We start from the raw sequence: 16443 nt of genomic DNA, 5'->3' as shown, positions 1-16443 counted from the left end.
ATTTTTTCATTGATATGTTTATTATTGAAATGTTGTTGTTATATGCATGTGTTAATTTTATTTAATTTCTTTCTTTTCTTAAATATGTGGGTAGATAGTATTTATAGAGTTGTAACTTTTTAGTTTTAGTTACTTTTTCTTATTTGTAAGTCGCTTTGGACAAAAGCGTCTGCTAAATGACAAAAGTCAAGTAAGTAAGTAAGTAAAGTAATAAACAGCCAATTTAACTAAGTAACTAAGGAGGGCGGGTTTTTGCGAAGGGTCAACTGCACATTAGCTTGTTTTACAGATTTACAACAAAAAATTGGTCCAATTTTCACATTAGTCTGAACAAACAGCAGACAGACTGAATAAAATGTAAATCCACTGTCTGACAGCAGGTGGCACCTACGGAACAGCAGAAATAAAGCTGTTTCCACAGTAACCGCTTATAAACACTACTTTATTTATTGTTATTATTCACACATTCTTTCATATAATTTCTCTCTCAGCAATCTGTTTTTAGTCATGGTTTCACACAAAACGAAACCTGCATGTTGCGAATGCGTGAGACTCTTACTAACTTTGCTGAATAATTACCCTGAGTTTTTCAAATCGCGATAATCAAATACTACTTTATTGATAATTAAAATAAGAAAGGGTAACACTAACCGTCAGGACTTTTTTTACATTGGCGTATAAGCAGAAGTGTCACTGCAGACAGTCAGGTACCTGCTGGAGGACGCTGTGATGCGGTTGATGGCGGAACATGAGCAGGGCTGTCGCGTGGCGTTTGATTGATGCTGCTGCTGTAATGTAGTGAGGGTTTGTGGGAAGGGGGTTTTGTTTGTGGGGAGAAATGGGGGCTCTCATAACAGGAAGCTGTACTGGTGTGAAGTGGGAACACAACCTGCAGTCGTGCAGCTGAAAGAGCTGCCACACGAGCAGATGTTTGTGCCAATCAAATGCTTTTTTTCTTCTCTGGAAATGCCTGTGATATCACGCCGCTGGTTGTGTCACATTAGTGTGCGTGTTTCAGTGCACATGCATCTTATTCGCTATGCACTGCAGTATAGAGCTGCGTCATGAGTATTTAAATTATATTATTGTCATTATTTTTAGCATAAATGTGTCTCCTTTCTATGCAAATGAGACTTGTTATAGATTCCGCCGTATTCAAAACAGTCAATGCTTGGTGCTTTTACAGCCTGCAGAAAGCTAATTTATTAAAAAGAGATGCGTGTATTTTCATGTATTTGCTTAATAAAATACATGAAAGAAGCCTTTTTTAGCAGTTAAACTATAGTTAAAAGTAAACTTTTCTCTTAAATTAAAAAGATATATTTGTTTAAAATATATAACACAAAATATTTCAAAAATTAATATATATGTATGTGTGTGTCTGTGTGTGTAGAATTGTGTATATATATATATTATATTAAATATCTGTATTATATATCTCTCTTATCATTTTTATTCAATTTTAATTTTAATTTATATGCAGTAAGTGCATGACTCTATATAAAACAAATAAATTACATATTTATTCATTTAATGAATATGTGTGCGTGTATGTATGTTCACACACACACACACCACAAATTTTATGCACTTTATAATATATCAGTTATGCATTAAGTACATGCATTCAAATTGCATTCAGTATAGTTTTTTGTTTCCTTGTGTGCGTAATTCCTTTAGGGAATCTAAAACAGACAGACACATTGAAATAAACGACATTATCAGCAGCTGCAATTCATTGTGCTGTATCTCCCCAGAGAGATGTATACAGTGTGTGCTACGAGTCTTTGTTCATTTTATTGAATCATTGTATTGAAAAGAATTACACGGAGACAATAAAAGTCCCCAGAGATCATTCATTTTTGTATTTCAGGATCCTTTGAAATCAAAGGCAAGAGTATTTTTTTTAAACCTTTTTTAAGATGCGAACAATGACATTTAATTTTCTGCCGTTACAGAGGCCTGAACCTTTCTGCCCCGATCCACTGTTTCTTTTATTTATTCATTTTTCAAGACGATGTATGTCATGAATTTTAATTTGGATGATAAGATCGTGTTGGGTACTTTCAGCCAGTACAGAATAACGGAGCCTGAAGCCTTTGTCATGCCAGCGAGTCTGTACTTTTCTTTAAATAGAAATATACTTGTATATTTTTGTCAGGGCAAACTTTGCTGATAGCACTCTGGATCTTTTCTGTCAGTCTGTGTTGAGTTATGCCTCATTTTTAGCAGGGAACATTTCTTATCTCTCCAAAATTGTCATGTTTTTGACTCCGAGGTTATATCCCTTTTTCTTATGAAAGGTTTTCTCGCTACCTCTTATATTCCTTTTTCCATTTTCTTTCGTCTTTTTTGTGTTTCTGTGTCAGAATAAAATGAATTACAGAATGAAAGGCCCGTGATGTGGCATAAGCAGTCGTTGTAGAGACTTCATGCGCTGTAGAGAGGAAAGCACATTCATAATTGATCACAAAACAGCTTCTGTTTGTTGATAATTTCGCTCTGAACAAAAACTGCTCTATTAAATGTATTGTTTGGTTGTTGAACTTGCATGTCAAAAAGTACACTGTTGACTTCTTTCTGCTTCATATTTACTGCATTAAGCTCCAGTTATTCATCACATGGCCTTAGAAACCCTTGTACATACAGTACTGATCAAAAGTGTAAGTTTAATGTTTTTGAAATGAGTCTCTTCTGCTCAGAAAAGCTGCATTCATTTGGATCAGAAAGACAGTAAAATCTGTATTTTTGTGAAATAATATTGCAATTTAAAATATCTGTGTTCTATCTGAATATATAGTAAACTGTAATTTATTCCTCTGATGCAAAGCTGAATTTTTAGCATCATTATGACAGTCTTAAGTGTCGTCATAAATCATTTTAATATGCTGTTTCGCTGTTCATGAATTATTATTAATATTGAAAACAGTTGTCCTGCTTCTTATTTTTGTGGAAACTATGATAAGTTTGGGGTAAGTAAGATTTATATAAATTAAAGAAGGAAATTATTACTTTAACATTAAATTGATCAAAAGTGACAGTAATTACATTTATAATGTTACAAAAGATTTCTATAATGCCTTCATATATTTGGTTTCCACAAAAATATGAAGCATCACAAATGTTTTCAACATTGATAATAATCAGAAATGTCTCTTGAGCAGCAAATCAGCATATTAGAATGATTTCTGAAGATCATGTGACACTGAAGACTTGAGTAATGCTGCTGAAAATACAGCTTTGACTCTTAGAAATAATTTACATTTTAACATATATTCACATAGAAAACAGAAATTTTAAATTGTAATAATATTTCACAATTTTACTGTTTTTACTGCATTTTTGATTAAATAAATACAGCCTTATTGACCCTATTTTTGACTTTTTTCAAAAATATAAAAAAAATCTTTATTATCCAAAGTTTTGACTGCTAGTGTAAATACGGTGACAGTATCAGCTGGTTTTGCTTGGTCACACATTAATAACCCTCACAAACACCCGTTTTGCAGAGCAGCTCAGTCCATCTCGCAGTGTAATCTGGTCCAATGTGTTGCTTTGAGCAGGTTATTTCTGTGAATGTCAAGGTGTTTGTTTCTGCGTGTGTCTCCGCAGGTGTCGCTGAGGTGATCGTGCTGGTGGGAGGGCGCCAGGTCATCGGCATGAACCAGCGCTCGCTGACAGCCGTCACTTGCTTCAACCCTCAGAACAACAAGTGGTACCCCCTGGCCAGCCTGCCTTTCTACAACTGCGAGTTCTTCTCCGTCATATCGGCGGGGGATAATATCTACCTGTCAGGTAATCAAGCCGACAGTGTGTCACTTGCAGTTTGGTGGCTGCCCGCAGGTGTCTGCTTTTATATTTAGCAGCTCACGCTCTGAGGGATGATGGGAAGGCAGATGGCTGTTCCTCATCTCGGCCTTTACGACTGGCTGTTAAATATCACACAAATCAAGTAGGATAAAATCGATAGAGCAGGAAAGACGACGCTTCTAAAGCTGCAGCAGAAATTTGTTAGTGAAAACTGTTTATGAGTAGTGCAAAACACATCCATGGATATCAAGATTTTTAGATTTCATTTTTTATAATGGTGAAAAGGAAAGTGTATGCCTTAGTTGCTGTTATATATATATTTAAATAGTTTTTCCTTCTGTCATTTATTTTAAATGATCCTGGCATGTGACAAATATTCCATGCAGTCTTTCAATTAATACACTCTAAAACAGTTGGGTTAAATATTTGACCCAACCTTCTGGCCAGTAACCCAACCGTTGGGTCAAAACAACTCAATTGCTGGGTTTGTCCGTATTTTACCCAGCGCTGGGTTGTATTTTACCCAGCATTATGAGCTCACAAAATCCACATGCATAACTTTAAAAGAAATGGCAAAATACTGTTAATCATTTTTTTTACATTAAGTTTTTAGCATGTCACACCACAGAAAATGTGAACTGAATGAAAAAAATAAAAATCAGAAATGAATGCAGAGAAAAATATTTAAAGAGTTGTATTAAAGATGTGAAGATGTATTGGTTTACTTTTATATAATTTTTTTTATTTAAATTTGAAAAATAGATTTTTATAAAATGAATATATATATATATATATATATATATATATATATATATATATATATATATATATATATATATATATATATATATATATATATATATATATATATATATATATATATATATATTATTGCTGTCAAAATTAGCGTGTTAACGCAGGCGATTAATTGTTTTCAGATTAACGCGTTAAAATTATTTACTCATAATTGCTAATTCGGTCTCATTTATTCAGTCGCAGAACGTCTTTACGAGCACATCAAACAGGAGACATTTTATATAGTTTTTTTTTTTTTTTACAAAATAAAACAAATGTATTTATGTACATACATTTTTATATACTGATTGAATAAATTAATAATTGTAATTTTTTCACTTTATTTTATAAGAGAAATATATATATATATAGAATCACACAAAAGATATATATATATATATATATATATATATATATATATATATATATATATATATATATAAAATAAAAAATATAAAGTTGCATTGATTTGTTTATATTATATAAATATTGATATAAAAATATTAAATTAATAGCGATGTATTGTATAATTAGATCTGAAAAAAAAAATTGTTAGACGTTTATTTAGAAATATCTGTCTGTCTCTCTAACCTAAACAAAAATGGACACTGATACTCATTTCTGGAAGCAACTAAAGCTGAATCCTTGAGAGAGGGAGATGTTTGTGCTGTTTTATGTGTTTCTGTCTTTTCATGAGCTGTGTATTAACAGAGGTGTGATGTTGGAGGGTGTAAATGGAGACTTCAGCACTCATTTGTTTGGGCTTGTACCCTCTTTAGGAGGCATTGAGTCTGGAGTCACGCTGGCAGACGTGTGGTGCTACATGTCCCTGCTGGATAATTGGAATCTGGTGTCTCGGATGACAGTCCCGCGGTGCCGGCACAACAGCGTGGTGTACGACGGCAAGCTTTACACCATCGGAGGACTCGGAGTGGCCGGGAACCTGGATAATGTGGAAAGGTACCATGCAATAAAGCTGCTGTTTGAATTAAACATTTGATTGGAAGCCATTAGGCATGTCAGATAAGCGTGTGGTCAGCTCTTTCTGTGCTGGAAGCCAATCTGATAATTGGATCTGTGCTGAAGTATGGAGGGAGTATTTTGCTGGCAGGTGACTGTGGCACAGATGCATGGAGGAGATTGGATCGGGTTTCGTCGCTGCCGTGGACTGGAGCTATAATCGACCGTTACACTGAGGTCGTGACACAGTCAGTAGCTTTAAAAGGAATGGAATGTTAAAACAACAAGGGATGATGCTGTAAACACAAACCATATTGGCATTTGAAAACCGTTTTGTAGTTGGGAATATTGAAATATACTCATTTCTTCATGCAGAATCACTCTTATGACATGAAGAATCAATTTGTATTCGTTCTTCTGGCACTAACATCCAGTTTCCATCTCACTGCTTCTGTCGGTTCATTCTAGTCTCGTCGGCTCTTTATTCTGGACTTGTGAAGCCAGACTTTTGACTATCAGCATAAAGCTGAGCTTCACAGTGTGGCTTATTCTGACGAAAAAATAAACTTACATTAGTCAAACTTTTTTTTTTTATATATATATAAAAATAACAGGACTTTTTTTTAAAAAGGGTAAAAATCATAAAAATATGCCCTCAGATGGCTGTCTGACTGACATGTAAAATTATATATATATATTTGTTTTTTTGCATTTTTGAGTTTGATAATATATTGCATTCTGTTGAAAAGTTATCCAGTATATTGAATTCAACAGCTTTTTGTAAAAAGGCAAAATCATGCAAACAAGTTGATGTCATCAGTATCATGATGGTTTTCTACAAAAAGAAAGCCTGTAAACGCTGAAAGTGTATTAAAGCCAGATAATCAGATTGGAACCGATCATTTCCCATTGTTGTGTGCAGTATGAATGAGACTCATGAGCGGTCCGCTGAGACTCGGTCTGATTGACAGGAGATGGAGGTTTGTTAGTGGGCTTGTGTGAGAGAGCGACCACCCACTGCACCCCACTGACTCCCCACCATCCATCTTGCCTGCAGTTTCACGCTCATAAGCATGACATGTACTGCGATCACATGATGTCTTCAGTCAGTCCGCGTCTCAAAGCTGCAAGGTGCTTTTGCTGTTTGTCATCGATTCGCTCTTATTTTTTATGGCTCCGTTTTTCAGTGAGTTGCCTTGCTGTAAACTGTCTACATAGACAGCTGCCTGGTCACGTCAGAACTCAAGTAAACTTGAGATGATTTGAAACTCTGATCTGTGAGTTGCTCTGGTGCTCGGTGAGATTTAAAGCCTTCATAACATCTGTGGAGTTTCCAGAGGATTTGATGACTAATGAGCCTAAAAGAAGCCAAATGTAAATAATAAGCACCTAGAATATAGATAAAAGCTTGTTGCAATGCATTCTGGGATTGCATTCTCCCCTTAGGATATTTGTGATGTTTTTGTTCGATTTTGGCTGAACGGGCATCTCAGAAGTCATCATATTGCTGCAGATTATGTTTTGGAGTGTGTTTTAAAACTCTCCCTTTGGATGCAGCGCAGTAGGTTTTGGAATTGAGTATATACACACCTCTCTAATTGTCAAGTATGATTTTTTTTTTTTAAGTTATTGCAAGTTTAGTGAGAAAAAATGATGCTCAGCAGTGACTGGTAACTTTATGCAAGTATTTATTTGGGTGTTATTTAATAATTTTTTAATGCCATGAAATAAATATTTGCATAGTTGCCAACCACTGTTGAGTGTCTCTATTTAATTTACAATGAATATTGCATGTATTCTTCAATCTTAGAGCATTATAACAAGTACAAATACATTACCACAGTATTGAACCTGATATCAAGGTTGATTCATCCATAATGTCTAAAAAAAAAAAAACTTTTTACCATCCAATCAATTCAAAAATCATATGTTGTAGTAGGGCAAAACATTCTACAGCATTAAATACCAGTGACTGTAGTTTTTTTTTTTTTTGGCGGGATAATGACGAATGATTTGCAGATCCTGAGCACCACTGACAGCTGATCTTGTATAATGTGTAGTTAAGTACTGCCGCTCCATAGTATAAACAGAGCGGTGCGATCATGAATCTTGAAAGTGAAAGTGAAACTAAAAAGCGATCGTGCAATCAAAAGCATTTTCAATGCCAGGCATAATAGCGGCTCCCTGATGCCTGCAATTTTGTATACAGTATGATTACCTAATGATAAAACTGCGAGAGAAAGTATTGAAATATATATTTTCCTCCCATCTCGTATTTATTCCCTTTAAGGAGTTCCGTAGTACACCTCATTTTCTTTCCGTTCACGGTATTGGGATGCGGCGGATTGGGGGGGGGGGGGGATAACATTGTCTATCAGTCATCGGCGATGGACAGTAGCATCGTCTATCGGCCCAACCCTATATGGCAAACGCATGGGGGAGGGCTGAGCCCATTCGGAAATACGGAAGCCCAGAGGGGAGCGTCAGCGGATGTTAGAGAAAACCGATTTTCATTCAAACAAGTCGACGTAAACTACACATTCGATTTAATCGATAAAATCGATTTATCACCCAGCCCTATGTTGTAGATAATATCTTAAGCATTGTATTATTTTTGTTAATAATTAAGATTAGGAAGCATTTTTTCATGCTAAAAAAAAAGTCTGGCATCAAGTTTCCGGCCACTGCTAAACATCCCCATTGTATTTACATTAAATGTTGCATGCATTTTTAAAGCATTTTAGCGAGTACAAAATCATTGCAATTTTTGTGAAATATAAGTCGAGCTCCATGGCAGACTGCTTGTGTTGAAACAGCTGTATTTAGTGGGCAAAGGAATTCTCATTTTGACAGCATTATACACAAACACAGCTTGTTTATCTGCACCACATGTTTACACCGGCTTATCAAATGTAATATTTGTGCACTGAATCCTGGTGCTAATCGCGGTGGCCGATGACGTGCTCTCGCCGGGCATCTCCTAACCTTTCACAGCCTTGAAATACCACACCCCTCGAGTCCAGCAAGAGGATGCTGATTATTCTGATGGCGTGCCCCGTTCCCAATCAGCAACACTTACTGTTTAATTGCTCTTTGATGATGGACTCCGGTTGTAAAGCCACAGTCTCGTACTTTGAGTTGTCGTTCCATGTCTTTAGCTCTGAAATAACTGTAGGAGCGGAAGTGAAAACGAGGGGCAGAGGGGTGAGCAGCGGCTCTAGGGAGTTTATTTTCTCGGTGTCATGCAGTCATGACTTTGGCGCTCTCACAATGCTGCTTGATGCTCGCTCAAGCCAAATGCACAACTGCTCCAATTAAAGCACTAAATCTGAACTTGAATGTGCTCCGATATAATGCATACATTATGTAATCATTAACCAAAAAGGAAATATTGTTTTGATTATCGCTATTCAGCTAAAAACACCATCAACATGGATCACCAAGTATATGCTATAAAGTCGGCATTAAATTAAAAAAAACTCTATTTACTTTACTTATACACATTCCTGGTCTTAATGTGAATGATTCAGCAGGGCATGTTAATCCAAAGAAGAAAAAAAACAACAACAATTATGGTTAATTACACTACAAATCAAAAATTGTATTTTATATTTTATCTTGTATTATTTTTAATTTATTTTTTATTATTTTAACTTACTTTCATTTATTCTTTAATTATTTGTATTTAAATACATATTGTTTTATTTTCATTTATTCTTTTTTATTATTAAATAAATTTTATTTTTAAAGAATTAAATTTTATTCAGCAAGGACACATTAAATTGATTAAAATAACAGCAAAGATGTTAATGTTTAAAAAAAAAAAAAAAAAAAAATCTATTCCTCAAAGCACCCTAAAAACTGTATTACAATTTCCACAGAAATATGCAGCACAACTGTTTTTGTCACTGATAATAATCAGAAATGTTTCTTGAGCAGTAAATCAGTATATTAGAATGATTTCTGAAGGATCATGTGACACTGAAGACTGGAGTAATTATGCTTAAAATTTAGCTTTGCATCACAGGAATAAATTACATTTTAAAATATATCCACATAGAAAGCACTTATTCGAAATTGTAATAATATTTCCCAACATTACTGATTTTGGTATATTTTTGCTCAAATAAATGCAGCCTTGGTGAGCAGAGGAGGCTTAAAATGAAAAAATCTTAAAAAGTCAAAATCCCTGACCCTGAATTTTGAAAAATAATAATGATGGTATGGGGCATGTTTTTTTGTTTTTTTTTCATAATTCTAATCATTTGGTTTTGTAATGCTTTTGGTTTCATGAACATCTTTGAATGGTTTCCCAGAGGACCAGACCAAAGTACGAGTAGTTGCTCTTGATTTCCGCTGTAAATGAATGGAGCGTGTCTATAGGAAGTCAAAGCGAGGCCCATTGTGCCGTGCTGTGATAAAATGTCCTACCGTGAAAACTCAACGCACCATGTGATTAAAGAGCTGTCCGCCACTGTGCCTTTATCTCTGCCGTACTTCTACTCCGACGAAATAGATCTTCAGACCCCGTTGATCACCAAAACGACAAGATGGGTCTCAAATTACAGTATTTTTATTTTAATTGGAGCTCTCTTTGTCTCTTGCCACTCCATAGACCTTAGTCAGGGTAATTTTTGACAGGGATGAAAACGAGGCCGTGAGGGACTGAAGTACAGTGCGTTCAGTGGATTGTACTGCTGTTTAACAACATACCAATTGTTCAGCTGATGAAACTTGATTGTCTAGGACTGTTATACAGTGCATGCCATTAAGTATATGCATCACAGCCTTGTTTCAGCATTAAATTCAATACAGCGTCTAACCTGATTAAATCCCAAGGCCGGAACCATGTCTTGAACATTTTTATTTTTAAATAAAGCGTAAAGAAATAGAATAGTGAAGGAAATTCTAGGTCTAATACTAGTCGTTTTGAACGCTACTTCCATCTGACCTCATGCTTCACGCAGTTTGGCTGTTTCTTGTCCCCCTCACTGTCTGAGGTGGTTAGGTCCTTTCTAAAGTCTATAGACTCCTGTAACGTCATCAAAGCAGTGTCTTTATTCTCTAAAGTCCGTAGCGTGTTTTGTAAGGCCACAGCTGGCATTTAATGGGCGTCTCTTGATCCGTCCGTTTCCTCTGCGTCAATGAACCACTGCGGTTCGGCCAAACATGATAAAAACAGTCCTCTGCTGCTCAAGCACTGTATTTATTTCCGGAAATTCAGCGTCTTTGATGGCTGTCTGTTCCAGTTGGACTCCTGTAGCAGTTTGTTTGCTTTGGTGCACATGAAGCCTCATGGAAAGACTAATCATACCGACTGTTTTTTGGATCAATGCAGATACATAATCGATCGAAAACATCTGTTTATCTCTGGATAGGATTGCATTTACTGCTGTAGGAGAGGATGAGATATTAACTGTGTTGTCATACAGATGGGAGAAACAAAACATCTGTTTGTGTGTACCAGGGTTATAGAAAGCTGAAATTAAAGCAATAAAAAAAATATTTGAAATAAATAATGATATATATATATAAATGATATTTACTGTATATATTTATATATATACATATGTAATAAACATTAAATAAATATTTATTCTATTATATAAATCTTGCCTTCATATATATAAAATAAACTAAAAATGACATTTTAAAAAATACAACTTTATCTTCAATTAATACTAATTATAAACTATAATAGTCAAGTACTAAAATAACACTGACGTAAAGGAATCAGATAAAAAAAAGACATTAGAAGTGTCCATAAAATCATTTCCTGTTCTGACATTTGCGCAGGTTAGTTGAAGACAAAGTCTAAAATTAACTTTTAACACATTCTAATGATGTGTGAATTTTATACATATTTATAAGTGATTTTTTTCCTCACATTTGGCACTCAGTGAGTGATAATTTTGTCTAAGCCGGCCTGATGACATCCTGTGATTTCTTTTCCGCTTGTGTCTAATTGAGGTTTTTTTCAGGTTCTAGGAAATCGCAGACATTGACCTTGGACTGATTTCCATTAACATCAGTTTATCATTCATGCAAAATTTATTCAGCTGATTTTGTCAATAAATAGACTCAAAAATGCTCTCGACCTGCTAATGCAGGCATTTTCTGTGATCTTTTAATCATAATCCACCTCTCAGGGCTCATACTTGAGCATTTCATGTACAATGCAAATGCATATAATATACATATATATTTATAATGGTATTTTTTCCTTAAATTCTTTTACACTTATGATGAAAATATGAGTTTGCCTCTGTCAAGGTTGCTGCAGTGTTGCTAGGCACTTTCAATAGGCTTTTAGAATTTTTGGTAACACTTTACAATAAGGTTCATTAGTTAACAACATTAGTATACATGAACTAAAAATGAACAATACTTCTACAACATTTATTAATGTTAATTTCAGCATTTATTAATGCATTATCAATGCATTATCATAATGCAAAATCTCAAGTTGTGTTTGTTAACATTAGCTGATGCACTGTGAACTAACATGACTAAACAATGAACGACTGTATTTTCATTAACTAACATTAACAAAGATGAATAAATAGTGTAATAAATGCATTGTTCATTGTTTGTTCATGTTAGTTAATACATTAACTAATGTCAATAAATGACACCTTATTGTAAAGTGTTACCAAGAAAAGAAAAGAATGCTCATTACTCATTTGTAGTCAAAAGCAAGTCACATTACTCTATTGCAAAGATTTTAATTTAAATCAGAAATCAGCATATTTTATAAGTGATCCAACATCTACAACATTAGGGTGTGTGTATTCAATATTTGTTTGCATATACATATGTGTGTGTGTGTGTGTACAGTTAGGTCCGTATTTATTTGGACACAGATACAATTTGTATTATATTAGCTGTTGACCACAACATATTCAAGTTACAGTTATATAATGAATATGGGCTTAAATGTATTAGTAGATGTTTTTCCAGATAAACTCTGATTGTCCACAGCGCTGTGTTAAAGCAGATGGACGGCGAGCGGATATTCACTCAGAAGCGGGCGGTTCATTGTCTGCTGGGGAACACCATTAATTACACGGAGGGAGAGTGTTATCAGGACACTTCTGCCTCTTCTTTAATGAGACTTTTACAGCCGCGTACAGGAAGGAACTAATTATACGAGGCAGAGACTCGCTCGATGAAAGTGCGGTTATAAATAAAGACATCTGTGGAACAAATTAAAAATGATTATGACTCACGTTTTCTCATATAAAAGGAGTCTGATACGAATTATAGCAATTAGCGAGGAACCACCTGCTGTCATGTGACTTTTCTAGCATATGTGGCTTTGAGGCAGATTCTGCTTTAATTAGCTGGTATTGTTTTGTTCTTTGTCTTATGATGAGAAATCCAGGTGGAAATTATTTTTCATTTCACTAATCTATAAAACGTACATATACAATATCATTAACTCTCAGCCATTTAAAATAGCATCTGCTTCCACAAATAACAAGAACAGTTATACTTTTTAAAGTTACACAGCTTAAACAATTAGCATTGTCAATTAACTTTCTATGCTCGTTACCAAAAATATATATTTTTTTAAATTGCTAACTGAAATAACACTGAAATAAAATACAATTTAAATATTAGACAAAAAACTAAATTCAAAGGAACATTAGAAATATTGCATTGAAATGCATGTTATGTCAAAGCAGTTAATAAAACTGCATTAGTAAATAGTAATGTTAAAAAATATAATAATTTAAAAAATAAGTTAAAATGAAAATTCAAAAAGTAAAATACAAATTTAAATAAAACAAAAATAAAAGCTAACTCAGAAATATTAATAAAAAGTGTAATAAGTGAAATTAAAATAAAAATGTTTATGTATTATTATGCTTTATTGTCATTATAATACTTTTTATTTATTTATTTACTCATTTACTTGTTTATTTTAATATAACTTTTATGTTAGGGTTAGGATAATTAGCATTTGCTCCTGTAAATATCAGTCACATTCATATTTCTTTGAGGTGTCTATAAACGACTCAACTTAAGCAAGCAGGCTGCTGTTGGTCCCGCAGCGTTCGCAGTGCTGTAAAACATGCTGTGAATTCTCTGTGTGACCGGTGAACAGACCGCCGTCTCACAAGAGCTGCGACATGAGACGCCTCGCATGCAAACACGCCTGCAGCCGAGGCAGATGGGGAGGAGCGGACGGTTAGATTTCACATCAAAATGTGCTGAAGCAGCGACTGTTCTCTGTAGATGCCCGTCGACGGTCAGTCAAACCCGTGACACTGATGATGGCGTATCTTCATCTACAGTTACTCAGGCCTCCTCTCTGCGCCAGTGACTTTAATAAGAACTCAAACACCATGAAAGCCTCTTAGCTGAGCCTCCAACAGGAAACTCAAATTAGTGAAAGGGGCCATATCATAAAAATGTTCCTTGTTCTTTTGAGATGAGAGATTTTTTTAAAACCCTCTCAATAATTTTGTTATATATGTGTGTGTGTGTGTGTGTGTGTGTATGTATGTGTGTGTGTATGGGTAGTTGATGTATCAATGTGTCCTATGGTGTGACGGAAAAATGTAAAATTCTAACATTGAGAGATATGAAGATGAAGATAAACCTCTCTCATGCTATTTGTAACTCTAAGATTGAAGATACATTTTTCTCATGTTATTTGTGTTAAGATTTTTTTTCTATATTTTCAGCTTTAATTTTATTTTAAATTTAGTTAAATCTTTAATTAAAGTTGATCAATTTTATGCACTTTTGCCCTTTTTTTTGTCTTTTTTAAAATTCTAATTAGCTATTAGCTCCTTTCTGTTAGTTTCTAGTTTTGTTTGTTTATTTAATATATATATATATATATATATATATATATATATATATATATATATATATATATATATATATACTGTAGTATCTAGGCCGTATTAGTTGTATCTCTTAATAATATGCAGATTTAAATTATAGGTATATAGATTTAATTTAAATATTTATTTTATTTATAGATATAATTATTATATATTTACACACACACACACACAATTATGTGATTTGATTTTTTTATATAAATCTGTATATTTTAAAAGGGATACAACATTTACTGCAATGATACTGCATCAAATATAAATAAATAAATATTTAGAAAACTTTTAATTTCTTTAGTTTTAGTTTAATTAACAATAGCAACTCTGGTTTCACAGAAGAAAAAGCATTACGGGTTTGGAACAGCAAAAAAATCACAAACGTGTTTCAGTGGTGGGTGAACTGTCTCTTTAAGAAAGTAAACAGTAAACTCTGATTTCATGTTGAATCACAGTTATGCACATTAAATGTGGCCTCTAACTGGAGTGACAGCACTATTGCAAGTTTGAACACGTTAAGACGGGTAACAATGATAAACTGGGCCAAGGTTACAACACAGGAACTCCTGTAAACAAACTCATTTCTTGAGCACTTCAATGAACAAGAGACCCAAAAGACAGATGGCCTTTCCATTAGTCTTGGTAAAAGCAGGGCACCTTCAGCACGGAGAGGACCAAAACATGGAGAAAATGCTCTAAAACCTGTAGCATCACCACACGAACCAATAAGACGAGGCTTTCTGAAGACAACTCGCTTTTGAAAAGATGTAGTTGTGCACATCCCTATCATCATTTGCTGGTTATTAAGGGTGGGCGACCTGAGGGGCGGCTGGCATCATTACTGGAGCAGATCGCCATCCATCCATCAGTGAGAGACGGGATTAGAGAGTCACGCCGGGCCAAAAGCACACACATACACACGGCCAGCCACAGACCTTTCTATATATAATCCATCCAGCTCTGGAGCGGCTCCCGTGTCAAGGTTACGTCTGCTCTCTCTATGAGCGGCGCTCTGCTGTAAAGGCCGTATATCTGCCGGAGGGAGCCGCTGATCAATGTCTTCCCATCTCCATCCGTTATGTTTTCCCTTAAAATACACGGCGGACGCTGTGGTCTAATCACTTTCCCTCATCTGAGAGGTAGACGGCTGATGTACGGTCCAGCTGTACGTTTGAAAACCAGTCAAAACACACAAGACCCATTGATCTTGTCAGATTGATTGTGATAAACGCCTTTGCCCCTACAAAATAATACAGCAGGTTATGAGGAATATGGTTAAGCATATGTTAGTGTCTAAAAACAGTGAAGCCAATATTCTCATTATTGTAATGCTATACATATCGAGAGAGAGAGAGAGAGTAAAGGGAACTTATTTACTGTTATGTTTGAATAAATCTATCATGATGGCAAGTTTTTAAGAAAACCTCCTTATGTGCAACCGAGTTGTATACGTTTCTGTTGTATACTTATATTTGAAAATAAATGGCATTAAATATACGGTAATAGTCATGTTGTTCATCTTAACCTCTAATGGTTACCCTCTTCCCTGTATAGTTTACAGCATTAGCTGGGAGAGCTTAAGAAAACCAAACTATCAGTATCGGCATTGATATTAGCTTTTTTTAATTTAATTTTTAATTTTTTATAATTTTCTGAATGATTGGCTATCAGTATCAGCTGTGAAATTTCATATTGGTGCATCTCAATTCATAGAATACACTTAGAAAAATGCATATAATTTCTATATGTATACATATATATAAAGTGATACAACATATACTTCCATTATATTTTATGTATGTATAAATAAATAAATACACATTAATATACAATATAAATGCACATGCAAAGTGGCAGTATATTTTAGTGACATTTACGGTATGTGTGTATATATATATATATATATATATATATATATGCAAGTGAATGACGCATTATTGTGCCATCCCAAAGAGGCACAAAATCACCTTCACAGACTTTTTCATTAACTGTTCCCATCTGGTGGAATGACCTGCCCAACTCAATC

The 16443-nt window shown here is 34.5% G+C and overlaps 1 protein-coding gene across 1 annotated transcript in view; it reads left to right on the top strand.

Moving 5' to 3' along the window:
- LOC306885936 (kelch-like protein 29) overlaps positions 1-16443 on the top strand; it is a gene marked incomplete at both ends in the record, with an annotated part of 86430 nt that overhangs the window by 56567 nt on the left and 13420 nt on the right. Inside the window, 2 exons of the mRNA XM_079442761.1 lie at positions 3613-3795; positions 5385-5565. Of these exons, the coding sequence (XP_079298887.1) occupies positions 3613-3795; positions 5385-5565 (364 nt within the window). The remainder of the gene's footprint in view (positions 1-3612; positions 3796-5384; positions 5566-16443) is intronic.

This window comes from Barbus barbus, assembly GCF_936440315.1.
Source record: "Barbus barbus genome assembly, chromosome: 20".
NCBI classification, from domain to species: Eukaryota; Metazoa; Chordata; class Actinopteri; order Cypriniformes; family Cyprinidae; genus Barbus; species Barbus barbus.
Note: the sequence above shows the minus strand (reverse complement) of the source record. Positions and strands in the feature narration are given on the sequence as shown.